This window comes from Nicotiana tomentosiformis, chromosome 4 (assembly GCF_000390325.3).
Source record: "Nicotiana tomentosiformis chromosome 4, ASM39032v3, whole genome shotgun sequence".
Lineage (NCBI taxonomy): Eukaryota > Viridiplantae > Streptophyta > Magnoliopsida > Solanales > Solanaceae > Nicotiana > Nicotiana tomentosiformis.
The window spans coordinates 7,482,019-7,495,100 of NC_090815.1; the positions used below are offsets into that span (position 1 = coordinate 7,482,019).

Sequence of the window (13,082 nt, forward strand, 5' to 3'; positions counted from 1 at the left end):
ATATTTTAATTGATAGTATAATACGTAGGAGGCCCTTGGCTAAGTTATTCACATGACAAAACCTAGAGATGCCAATAGTTTATTTGCCACCGACAGAAATAAATAAAAGAGAAAAAATGGCAAGGACATGGAAATAAATATAAAAATTAAGGCTTATTTAATTAGTTTTCATAAAAAAACAAAAGTTGATGTAACAACTGTCAACTCAAGATCTGCACAACGTAAATAGAAAATACTTCGTCCTCTTCAACTTATTACATGACACTGTTTTTATTTTAAAATGTGTCAAAATAATTACAACACAACAACGAAAACAATCCAATAAAATTTTCTATTAAGATAAATTTCAACTATTATTTTAAAATTTTGAACTCTAATTTGATAAGTTCTCTATTAAGATAAATTTCAACTATTATTTTAAAATTTTCTTTCAAGTCAAATAGTATACATAAATCAAAATCATTTTAAATTCATTGTCCAATCTAATATAAATCTTCAATACTACATGTTTTCTTATTATTTTATTGTTGTTATTGTTTGTTTTCGTATTATCTTACTGTTGTTACTGTTTGTTTTCTTATTATTTTGCTGTTGTTATTGCTGGTTTTTACTACTTTCCTTTTTCTTTCCTTTAGCCGGGAGTCTATCGAAAATAGTCTCTTACCGTCAAGATAGGGGTAAGGTCTGCGTACACACTAGTTTCCCCATACTCCATACATGGGAGTATACTGAGTTTGTTGTTATTGTTATTGTTATCTAATCTAATATAATCACATAGAATTTAAGGGAAAATGGGCGATAACTTATATATTCACTTCGTTTCTAATTCAAATTAGCTAGGATTAATTTTGTGGTCATTTTCTAATAATTATTATAAAAACTTAAATCTTAAGAGCGCAAAAACTAGCCGACACACCAAGAATGGACAGACAGCGCACGTTGTACTGCAATTTATAGACAGGGGACAAAACCGTCATTATGACTAACCTCCAGGTCCTTTCTCGTCTTTTGCCACTTCCCCTTTCCCTTCACCTCCATTTCCTCACTCACTCTTAACACTCACTCTCTCCTTCTGCAACTTCTCTCTCACACACACACACTCCTCTCACTCGAAATGGGTTCTCGAACCGGGTCGCATCAGCTGAGCAACGGGTTAATCGTCTCGGGTCGACCCGAGCAGTTGAAGGAACGTCAGCCCACAATGGCCTCCCGCGCCGTGCCGTACACTGGTGGCGACGTCAAGAAGTCCGGCGAGCTGGGGAAGATGTACGGCGTCGGTCCTCCTGGCCCACCACCAACTCTTCTCAAACACTCATCGAGGTCCTCATCTTCACAGCATAACAACAGCGGACCCGTTAGATCCGGCCCGAATTCCGGCCCTATGGTCCATAAACCCGGAAGCTCCGGCCCGATTAGGAAATCATCATCGTCTTCCTCCGGTCAGCTTATGACCCCGATTCAACCTACTGGCCTCATTACATCTGGCCCGTTGAGTTCTAATGCGGGCCGGCGATCCGGCCCGCTCGAGCCCACCGGTTCGTTTAAGAAAGTTGTGCACGGTTCTGCTGTTACGAGCTTGGGAGATGAGATAAAGCTAGGATTCAGGGTTTCAAGAGTGGCAATGTGGGTGTTTTTAGTGGTAGTGTTGATGGGTTTGGTGGTGGGTGCATTTCTAATGGTGGCGGTGAAAAAGGCGATGATTCTCGTGGCGGTAGCGGGTGTTTTAGCTCCAATGGTGGTGATTTTACTGTGGAATTTTGGGTATAAAGAACGAGGGTTGTTGGGTTTTTTGAAAAGATATCCTGATGCTGAGCTTAGAGGTGCCGTTGATGGTCAATATGTCAAGGTCACTGGGGTAATTTCGCAAACATTTACTAGTTTTGCTTATACCAGTTCTTAAATTTTCATTCTTAATATTTAGTGTGATGTGATGAGGTTGATGTTTCTAATTCTTGTTTTTAGTTATAATTTTGTCATTAGGTGGGTAGTTAATAATACTCCCTCCATCCCAATTTAAGTGGGGGTGTTTGATTGGATACAAGATTCAATAGAGAAAGAAGTACTTTTGAAACCTATGGTCTACAATAAGCCAAATATTTCTGTACCTATAAATCATATCATTAAGGATAAAGTTAGAAATGTGTTACTCTTTTCGGAACAGACTAAAAAGGAAAGAGTGTCACAGTAATTGGGACGGAGGGAGTAGTTTAGTAGGATGCTACTGATGCTAGTTTTGAGACTGTCAGTTTACCATTTGGTCCTTGGAGATATAGATTACCTTATGTTCTGGAATGAGATTCTGCCTGCGCAAACATTTGGTGTGCTTTGATTACGTGATGATGATAGTTTTAATTAGAGGTAGATCCATGATTTAAGACTGTCATTCACCATCCTGTCTTTGGAGGTAAAGTTTGCTATGTTCTGGAGTGAGATTTTGTTTATGAGGATCTTTATTGTGTTCTGATTTTGCCAAGTTAAAGATAACTTGGCTGTATTAGTTCAGCTTGAAGTAATCCAGGCTCTAGTTAAGGAAGGGTTAAAGCATCTCAGTCTTGGCTGCTGAGGCCTGACTCCCTGAGTAATGGATATTGTAAGGGGTCGTTTGGTTATTGGGACAGGGATAAAATTTGGAATTACATTTATCTAATGCTTGGTTATGGTTATTAGGCTATTAACTAATATCTCTATCAGTTTTATACCAAAACTTGGTATTAGACCAATGTGGGATAATAACCCCTAATCCTGGATAAACCTTTATATGTCCTAAGTTAAAAATTTGTGCGAGAGGTCCCCAGTTCGATTCTCGGAACGCCCCCAATTATTTGTTATCAATTAATTTTTTTTTTTTTAAATTTTTTTATTTTTTATAATCCGTCATAAATTAGGAGTATCTAGTGTTTCCACACTTTCCTCCAGCGTGACTCGAACCCAGGACCTAACGGTCGTGGGTGGAGGTGTTTTACCAACTGAGCAAGCCTCACTTGTTGTGGCCTAGTGGTTAATGAAGTGGGTTGAGAACCATGAGATCTCCGGTTCAAATCCCAACAGAGGCAGAACACTTTATGATTTCTTTTCATCTGTCCAAGTCTTGGTGGACAAAGTTACATGGTACCGTTACTGGTGGGAGGTAGCAGGTATTCCATGGAATTAATCAAGATGCACAGAAGCTGGCTTGGACATCGCGGTTATAAAAATTTAATAAATTATGGATAAGCATTTAATTAATTAAAGGTAAAAAAAATCAAGTCATTCATTATTACATAACAATCATAGGTCATTTAATCAAATAAAAATTGAGTTACATTACACTGTTGACTAAAAATATAAGTTATTTTTCAACAAAAACAATGTACCGGTCTGTTCCGTATCCTAAAAGTTTATGTGATGTCGAAACTGACCTTTATATCCACACCCGTGACGATATACGCACCTGTACCTAAGCACAGTTTTGTGTTGTTTCACTGGATTTATGGATTCACAAAGTTTCCTACACATTCAAGAGCATTTGGAAGAAAACCATACAAAAAGTTACCTCACAGTTATTTATGTTTGTTTTGAATATGTTATAACATGCTGTTTGGTTGTAGTCAGACATCCAAGGTTCCACATTTAAATTTCTTTCATTCCGAGAATAATATTATGAATATAATATATTGTTTTGTGTAGGTTGTCACTTGTGGAAGTATCCCACTTGAAACTTCCTTTCAGCAGATACCAAGATGTGTATATGCTTCTACGGAACTGTATGAATACAAAGGTTGGGGCGGTAAATCTGCACATCCTAGCCACCATTGCTTCTCATGGGGACGCAGGCATTCGGAGGTTAGTTTGCCTTTATTTACTATTTGAGCATTTCCAGGCTTGCTTGGCAAAAATGAATTGGTATCGCCTATCTCTGAATTTTATCTCAAGTATCACATTATTCTTTTATAACACAGTTGCAAAAATACACTTGCTGTTGGTCCTTGTATCAATTTGTCCCCGTGAGAATTTTGTAATGCTTCCAAGTTATTCCAAAGTATGTGTACTCTTATCATGTAGGAACTTGAATAAAGTTGTATTAGCTTTAGGAGCTGAAAGGTTGGGAGCCGGGGCATATGGGGCCCATGGACTGTCAATGTTCAAGGTTGAAAAACTAACATAACATGTTAATCTCTGCAAGTTCATAGAATATATCAAAAGGCCTGACCAACATCATATGCTAACTATTAGACTTGAATATCAGAAGCTTCATCATATGCTAACTCTTCTACTTAGGCTTCGGCTGGTTAGCTTTTGGCCTTTTGCATGGTTGTTGACATGGCTATTGCTGTAGTGTTAGTGATAGTTAATCCTTGTGATTCTGTATGTATTGGCCTAACTCCTAATCGTTTGTCCAAAAACTCCAATCGAAATTCATGTTTGGTTTTACCTCTTGAAAACAGAAATATGTAGCTGATTTCTATATCTCAGACTTCCAGTCTGGATTAAGAGCTATGGTGAAGGCAGGCTATGGAGCGAAAGTTTCCCCATTTGTCAAGCCGACAACAGTTATTGATGTAACAAAGAGTAACAAAGAGTTGTCTCCCAACTTCCTGCGATGGCTTACTGATCGGAGCCTCTCAAGTGATGACCGCATAATGCGCCTCAAAGAAGGGTAAGCTGTGGTTTTATCTGTGCAATTCACGAACTTGACAGATGATTTCACACGGGCTTTCATATTTATGTGCCTCTATCATAAATTTTGTGACAACCTTCCGAGTCTTGGCTCATTCTTTGTGGTTGCTCCTAATGACAGCTACATCAAAGAAGGGAGCACTGTAAGCGTCATGGGTGTTGTAAGGCGCCATGAGAATGTCCTAATGATTGTTCCACCAGCGGAGCCTATTTCAACAGGCTGTCAGTGGACCAGTTGTCTTCTCCCTACTTACATTGAAGGTCTCATCTTGACGTGTGACGACAGTCAGAATTCAGATGTGATCCCTGTATAAGTTTGCTCATATGGTTTCAATTTTGATTTCTGATGAGTCATGACGATAGAGTGAATCAGATGGCAATATGGGGACAGCAAAACCTCCTTGGTTGTGCCAGTGCAAAGATTCAAGTGTAACATTAAACAGGGAACATGCTCAGGGAAAGCTGAAGATCGTAGATGTCTGAAGTTAGTTTTCCCACGTTTTCACTATTTTAGCAGAGATCCAGAAGGAAGAGGAGGAAAAGCGTTCTACCTTAAGCAGCTAGTCGTGTTGTATCGTGCATATTTCATTTCTGGTTTGGTTTTAGATACTTCTATGTACATAAACTATCAAGGTATTTATATATGTTCATATTTTGGCTTTAGCTTTCATTTCATATGCACATTCGGCTGTGGGTCTCCTCTGTAAAATAATGAGTTCTATATCATTATAAGCATTAAGCTTCTCTTGTAATTGTATCAGTAATATTAATCTCTTCATTTCATTAGTTCCATGACTCAACCATCAGCAGTTAATAAAGAGTTTGTTTCTCACTTTCTGTTCTGCTGCCTTTTTTCATCTTTTGTGTTGAGGGTCTAGCGGAAATAGCCTCTCTAACCCACCGGGTAGGAGTAAGGTCTGCGTACACACTATCTTCCCCAGACTCCACGAGACGATGTCTAGAGAAGGTAGTAATTTATAAAATGCATTGAAGTAACGGAAAAGGGTAAATGGTATAGCACTCTACCCCCGTTTTCACTGTGTTCTTGTAAACCAATATATCAGACATTTTACTAAAGAGAAAAAGTAAACACTTTCATTTGCTTACAAAGGCAAATATCAAGAAGCGAATGCTTTAGAATATTCTATTCTTCAAAACCATATGCATGTCCTCCGAGAGTGACACAAGGGAGCTAAAACCAGAACGAGAGGCACCACGATCAAGAGGTTAAAGTCTGGAAGGCATTCCTCCAGCGACAACCAGAGTTTCTCCGGTTACATAAGCAGCATCATCAGAAGCCAAATACGCAACAGCTGCGGCCATATCTTGTGTTGTTCCAAGCCTATTGAGTAATGTCTTACCCTCAATCTCTCTCCTCTATACACAATCAGCAATTAGTTAACAAAATAAACAATGGGTATTCATCTTGTCTTATCATTGAGTAAGAGATTTAAATTAACAAGAACTTACCACATGTTCATTCTGTGTAATGAAATCAGCAAAGTGTGTAGGTACAAAACCCGGTGCTACACAGTTAACACGAGTATCCGGACTCATTTCAGATGCTAGAGCCTGGTATTCCAAACAAAACAATTAGAAAAAAGCTAATAGGTCATAGTTACTTATGTGGCAGGATGCCAACTTAAAGGTTAGTACCTTAGTAAGTCCAAGAAGCGCCGTTTTTGTCACCCCATACATACCCATGGAAGCTGGTGGTGAGTAACCAGAAATTGAGGAAATCAGAACAACTGACGAACCCTTCTTAAGGTAAGGAGCTGCGTCCTATATAAGCGGTAGCAAGAGCAGAATATTATGTGCAATAGCCAAAACATGAGAAAATATGAATTCGGACAAAGGAATTTGAAATAAATGGAAACATGTGATAAAGAGCAAATAGTTTCATTTGATGTATATGATAAATGCTCTAGGACGTAGGAAGTAACACAAGCATTTGCGAATTTGGGATTTATTCTTATCAACTGACTTACTTGTAGTAATAGTATAGAGGCTTTGACATTGATATCCCACAGCTTGTCAAGGACTGATTCTTTTGTTTCTAGTATTGCATCAACTGAAGGATTGACAGCAGCGTTTGACACAATCACATCTAATTTCCCATATTTCTGGAAAATTACAAGTTTATATCAACAAAGCTAGATCATACGAAGTAAAACAGCACTGACTACTCATTTTTTGTTGTTAGACAACAGAAAAAGGCAATTAGCCTTACAAAAGTTCTTAGATCTAAAAAACATTCCCAAGGAAATAAATAAACGTTTGGCCTCCAAGAGATGTAAGCACAGACAAAGAAGTGTTAAATTTGAGGAAAATAAATACTAGGATAACAGAAAATACTCCAATTTTTCTCACTGATCGGGAACCCAATCAAGATTAACAATTGAGAATTGTGAAAATTACGAGTAGGAAATAGAACACCCTGCTGAACTTCAGATATGGAAATGAAGGGGTTTAAGAACAGATAAAACTTTTATTTTTGAAATCAAAATGGTGACTTTATGCTCCTGCATAGCAACTACATACGTTGTATCAGATCTTATATAATTTTGGATGTAATCATAATCTGACAGTTAAACAAATAAGACATCTAAGAACCTTGATGATATGTGCCTAATACTTGTACATGAACTGATAACTAAGGTGGTGTTTGTTCAAAGTCAGGTGTAAGAAACGTCATTAGAGAAGCGTTCTTCAGTTTTAACAAAAATGTAAAACTACTCCCAGATATGTTTTCTGAAACAGGGGCCTCCTAAATCAAGAGCCTATCGAAACTCTCTTTTAGGTCCTAAAAATCTTTGCCCAATCACCCTTTTCAATCACTCAATTGGAAGTCTTATTTGTACTTGCTAGTAATTAGAAAGATAAGAGAAACTACAACTTCGTGAACCATTTGCCTATAAAAGATTATGTACAGAGACTCTACGACCTATTCTTATCCACCTGATTCAGGAAAATAGCTGCACCAGTGCACCTGGACCTTTGGTTCAATGGTTAGACTCCTTTAGAAACACCCTTAAGTGAAAAACAACAGAGAAAGCGGAATTACAAGTAATTGCTTCGCGCGCTAAAGAGTTTGTTACAGTTAGACTTAAAACATATAAATTAAATCAGTTTCAGTTGGTCCAAATATGAGCTAAAGAAGATGACAAACACCAATAGACCTAAAAGACCCCATTGATTCAAAATTCTGAACCGAAGTTACAATTTTAAATTTCAATGCAAGGGTCAGGCCGGAACAGTGGTACAGTGCACAGTATCATTCATACCTGAATGGTCCTCTCTATCAAATTCTTCCTCTGTTGTGCATTTGACACATGACATACTAATCCAAAGACTTCAATTCCTCGATCACTAAGTGTCTTTACTGCGTCATCTACATTTTTCTGTAAAATGAATAGACAATACCTCAAGTCAAATCCAGCATTACAAAGAGAGCAATAATCGACAGATACACATACTTCCATTCCGAAAAGTGTTGCAAAATACCAGTGGTTAAATAGCACACGATCACACATAAAGAAAACAGAGAACATGAAATAACACAAGAATCTAACGAAGTTCGAGCAAGCCTATATCCTCGGGGCAGAAGCTGAAGAGAGTTGTCCACTACGTAGAAAAGAATCGGTACATGAGATCCCTAATTACAATCCCCTTTAAATACCCCAAGCATTTTCCGAACCAATTGAGCCAATAAAGCCTCTCAATAAAAGAAAAAATATAATCCCTGTCCCAATTATGTGGCGTTTTTTGACAAGGCACGGAGTTTAAGAAAATAAAACTTGTGGTCTAAAACAAGCAATAAACATTTGTGTAGGTATAAATTATCTCACTAAAGCTAAAATGTAAAGTTAAAGTTAGATTGTTTCTTAATAAGGAAGTATGACATTGTGGTGAACCCGCGTGACTCAGTATGGGATAATGGGCTAGAAGTGTGCAACAAAGCTGATCCACTTGGGAGTATTGGGCCTGGAGCTAAATTGAGAAGAGACCCAATGACTAAACAACCAAATAGAATGCTAGGATATTATATTTGGGATCCGGGGGGAATACAGGGGCTAGGAATTATGTTAAGCTTAGGCTCAAGTCTGTGCTTCTCATCTCCTCTTCTGAATCTGTATCTCATCCCCTTTCTTCTTAGCTTGCTGTTGTAGTTTCTTTTCTCATCTCATCTCTATTCAGTATTGTTTTCTATTGTTCTATGGACATTTGGTTATTGTAATTCCGTTTGGTGAGTTAATACAATCAATTGGTTTGGGTTTGTTACAGACATTCTTTTGGGACAGACTAAAAAGGAAAGTATAACACATAAACTAGGACACAGGATAACAAGTTTCGGATTTAAGATCGCTCCACTCTTTGGAGTTGCTCCACGCAGCGCAAAGGTCAGTGGTCACGAATAGGTTGCGCAACTCTTAGAAGTTTCTCTGCAACTGCGGACCGGTCACGCTCTGATCGTGCACGACTAATAAGTCCCACATTTTCTTCACTAGTCCATAACACAAGGCTCCGCCCCCTGCACCCCTCTCAATATCGGCCGTCAATTTCCGCTACCTATACAGATTCCCATTTTTCTCCATTTTGGGTCACACCGCGATCATTCGTGGTCGGATCACAATTCTAAACGAAAGGACAGTCCCGCTATGCGTAATTTTGATCCACCAAAATTCAAAACATAAAGTCAACAAGAAAACAATGGTCCTATGCCTTTTGTTTGACACAATTTTTCTAGTACAAAATGCATATATAACTACAAAAAGCTGCAATTCATAGTAATTTTATCTAGCTTTTACATGTGTATATTCATTTCACAAAAAATAAGAAAATTGATATTCGAATTGAAAACTAGATGAGCTTATCCTCATATGCCAAACTTTCCCACTGATTTAGGAGGGAGTATATGTATGTGTGAAATACTAAAAGGTTCAGTTCTTCAGCAAAAACCCATATTAGCATATGCAACCAGATATTGAAAGAAAAAAAAAAGCATCAAACTTTAGTAAAATCTGAAATACCCAAATGAAGAATTCTCCAAAAATTGGCAAAAAAAGAAAAAGAATTGGGTGAAGAAAAAAAAACCTGTTTACGAGAGGAGATAACAACAGAAGCACCTTCTAAAGCAAGTCTCTCCGCAATAGTAAAGCCAATACCCTGTGTTGAAGCTGTGACAATCACCACTTTCCCTTCAAATCTTTTTCCAATCTTCTCCATTTCTATATTTGTTTAGATGCTTAACGTTTTTAACAACACAAGATAGAAAGAAGTAGAATAGTAGTAAGTCAATAGGAGCAGCTAAAATTGATTTCTTTTCTAGGGAAGTGGAATAGTAGTAGTAATTGTTTTTCTTCTTGGAAAGACGGGGACTTTTCTTTCTGTTCAGATTTGAGCTTTAAACTTGAATCTCTAAAAAAAATACTTTTTCAATCATTTTGTGTTTGGAATTTTTTTTTAAAATATTAATTAATATTTGACTAAATTTTTAAAAAGTACTTTTAATATATTTTTCCAAAACTCAAAAACTGCTTCTACTTCATTCAATAATATTTTTTTTTCTTCTAAAAATTCAGGCGAACAACTTAACTTTTTGGGGAAAAAATCGTTTTTAGCTAAAAAGAAGCCAAACAAATCATATATCTGTTATTGATATTTACGTAAGGATCAAATATTTATTAATAAAGTGGGCCCTCTACATGTAATTGTCTGTACGTAATAAAGAGATGATAAGGTCAATGAATTGGAGAACGACTTGATCAAGCACCCCATTTTTTACATGTACGAAGATTTATAGTTTCAAGAATTAAATCTCTTGAAAAATAAAAATTAGCGAGGAGCTGTTCAAGTTCTAATATATATTCATTCTGTTTTAAAAGAATGAATATGTTACTATTTGAAAAGTAAAACAATTTTTTTTATTATACTTTTTAAATATTTTAAGTTATTAGTTAACTATTGTGACTTATAGTAATTTTTTTTTGAAAGATTGAACATTAAGAGAACTCAAGATTTGTTGTGGGGTCAATTCAGAGAGGTTTTCTTATACTTTCTAGGAGATACCAATGAGCTTTGGACTTGCTAGGAGGGCCGGGCATATATCCGGTATAGCCGATAGTTCGAACCGATAAAATATTATTGGGTTATCGATATCGGTTTGGGTCTCGGTTTGACCACTTTCATTAACTGTTTAACAAATAGTCCAATAAGCTTTAACAAAACTATAATTTTACCATTAAGTATATAAAGCCACCTTATGGCTTCATTCTCTCATTCTCTCAATATCTCTCGACAGCTACTCTTCATCTTCAGACCTTAATCCTTAGAGTAAGTTTTAAACTTTTCTCAATTTCTCATATTAATTCTTCAATTAAGATTTTTAGTTCTAAACTTTAAAGGATTAATTGTTCAGATTTTTAGTTTATCTATTTGTTTCTTTTGTTGCACTGATTCTTTAGTATTTATAAGATTAGGATTTTATTATTTTCATGTGAATTATGCCCGCCCGCAGTGAAACAGTGAGTAAGATTAGATTGTTGAATGTCTTATTCCTTACTAACTTTAAAAAGTTAGATCATTCATTAGGATCTTCAAATGTAATAGAAAGTTTTCTTTTTCTAAAGTTGAAATTTAATCCCTCTTTTCTTAAAAGCAAAAATTCGGTTCCTTTCTCTTAACAGTATGATCACGATTTCTACAATAAAATATGAATTTTTTGGATATTCTTTATTCTTATTGGGTAAATCGATAAGGATCGATAACTGACTAACCGATACCTGATAACGGACATCTTATCAGTTCGGTTATCGGTTTAGCATATTTAAAAATCGATAACTGATATGCCAAACCGATAACATTCACAACCGAATCAAACCGACCAATGCCCACCCCTATTTGCTAGGCTAGCTACTAGAGGATACATCCATTTTGGTTACATTGGAACCAAAAAAAAAGAAAGAATAAACATCAATAAGACAATATTCTCTTCCTTGACATTGAATTATATCCTTTTTGTCATACAATATGGGGATCAATGAAATTCCTTCATTCTTAAATATTTTGAATTCGTGTCATGAGAATTGAAGAAATTTTAACAGCTTCTAATCGACTGAATTTGTATTAATCGATTTAGTGGGTAAAAAATGTGGGAAGATTATAGATTTAAAAAAAAAAATGATGTTACGTTTAATCCAATAGCTACGACATGTACATTAATGTCTATGTTTCTATATATCCTCATTAATTATGGGAGACAATAGAAAGTGCCAAAATTATTTTTGGACACCACTGATCGATCATACGATGAAACCAGCAACAATTCTGCCTTAGACCTCGTCATCAACTTAGGAGAAAAACAAAAGAGTGGCTCTAATGACCCTTATTTTTCTAAACTTGATTGGTTGAAAAATTAATAGTATCTCAAAAGGGAATGTACATTATTTTGATTTGAAAAGTTTTTTTTTTTTTTTTTTTTATATTTAATAGAGTCAAACTAAGTGTTAATTAGTCGTTATCTAGCTGTTAACTAGTCGTTGGAGCAACACATATATAAACATGGTCCTTGAGAGCTAAAGACACATTTTTTGACATAACTTTCTGAATATCTTCTTCCTCCTATATGTTGGGTTTATTTCTTGAATATTCAGCTAGTTCTGTTCTCAGTCTAATAATCGGAAAAGCTTGTTGAATCTTGAAGGATACATCTAATGTTATTCATTATTGTGCGGGCGAAATATCCTTAAGGACAATATCCTTAAGATTCTAACTATGGAATATTGGATGATTATAAAAAGGATAGTAAAAATGATACCATGTAATCACTCTAAAAAATTGCTATTTAGAAATTAGTCAATGTGTCTTAAATTTTAGTTTAATTTAAAAATATCTTAAATTTTTCTGATATTAAAATTTTTAATTAAATTTTTAGGACAAAATAAGTAATAACTAACCCTAAATAATAGTTTAGGAATAGTTGTTCATGCACTTTACCCCGTTCTCTTTTTAATGCAATTGCCACGACATGTACACTGAGGTCTACGTTTCAATCCTCATTTTATGGAAAAACTATATAATAATGTGCTAAAAGAAAGACTTGGGACCCCACTGAACATACGACAGAGAAACCAACAGCTCTGTCTTAGACCTCGTCATCTACCTAGGAGAAAAAGGTGACTTGTCCTTATAGTAAATAAACTATTACACCCCGTTTGGACATAAAGACATTTTTTTTTCTCAATTTTTTAAAACTTTTTTTCGAAATCATCATTTGTTCGTAAAATTTTCAATTTTCAAGATGTATTTTTAAATTTTTCGAAATTTTAAAAACTCCAAAAAACTATTTTTCAAAATTCTCACTCAGATTATTCACAAAACTTCAAAAAAAACTAAAATTATATTCATGTCTAAACACAACTCTAATT

The 13,082-nt window shown here is 35.7% G+C and overlaps 2 protein-coding genes across 2 annotated transcripts; one reads left to right on the forward strand and one right to left on the reverse strand.

Moving 5' to 3' along the window:
* The first annotated feature begins 1,031 nt into the window (after positions 1–1,031).
* On the forward strand, positions 1,032–5,442 carry LOC104118054 (uncharacterized membrane protein At1g16860-like). Its single transcript, XM_009629225.4, has 4 exons — positions 1,032–1,855; positions 3,667–3,822; positions 4,425–4,636; positions 4,778–5,442. Exons 1-4 carry the CDS (start codon positions 1,115–1,117, stop codon positions 4,968–4,970), a joined length of 1,302 nt encoding a protein of 433 aa, XP_009627520.1. The 5' UTR covers positions 1,032–1,114; the 3' UTR covers positions 4,971–5,442.
* Positions 5,443–5,649: 207 nt separating this feature from the next.
* LOC104118055 (tropinone reductase-like 3) lies at positions 5,650–10,075 on the reverse strand. Its single transcript, XM_009629226.4, has 6 exons — positions 9,751–10,075; positions 7,941–8,057; positions 6,645–6,779; positions 6,313–6,438; positions 6,127–6,228; positions 5,650–6,033 (listed from the first exon to the last, which is right to left on the reverse strand). The coding sequence occupies exons 1-6, from the start codon at positions 9,880–9,882 to the stop codon at positions 5,884–5,886; spliced, it is 762 nt and encodes a 253-aa protein (XP_009627521.1). The 5' UTR covers positions 9,883–10,075; the 3' UTR covers positions 5,650–5,883.
* Positions 10,076–13,082: the final 3,007 nt, after the last annotated feature.

What these genes read in the sequence shown, in the direction of transcription:
- LOC104118054 (XM_009629225.4), top strand. Translation starts at nt 1,115, where the DNA reads ATGGGTTCTCGAACCGGGTCGCATCAGCTGAGCAACGGGTTAATCGTC. An exon ending in AATATGTCAAGGTCACTGGG is followed by an intron (nt 1,856 to 3,666) that starts GTAATTTCGCAA and finishes TGTTTTGTGTAG; the next exon opens with GTTGTCACTTGTGGAAGTAT. An exon ending in GGGGACGCAGGCATTCGGAG is followed by an intron (nt 3,823 to 4,424) that starts GTTAGTTTGCCT and finishes TCTTGAAAACAG; the next exon opens with AAATATGTAGCTGATTTCTA.
- LOC104118055 (XM_009629226.4), bottom strand. Translation starts at nt 9,882, where the DNA reads ATGGAGAAGATTGGAAAAAGATTTGAAGGGAAAGTGGTGATTGTCACA. An exon ending in TTATCTCCTCTCGTAAACAG is followed by an intron (nt 8,058 to 9,750) that starts GTTTTTTTTTCT and finishes TTCATTTTACAG; the next exon opens with AAAAATGTAGATGACGCAGT. An exon ending in CCTCTATACTATTACTACAA is followed by an intron (nt 6,439 to 6,644) that starts GTAAGTCAGTTG and finishes CCGCTTATATAG; the next exon opens with GACGCAGCTCCTTACCTTAA.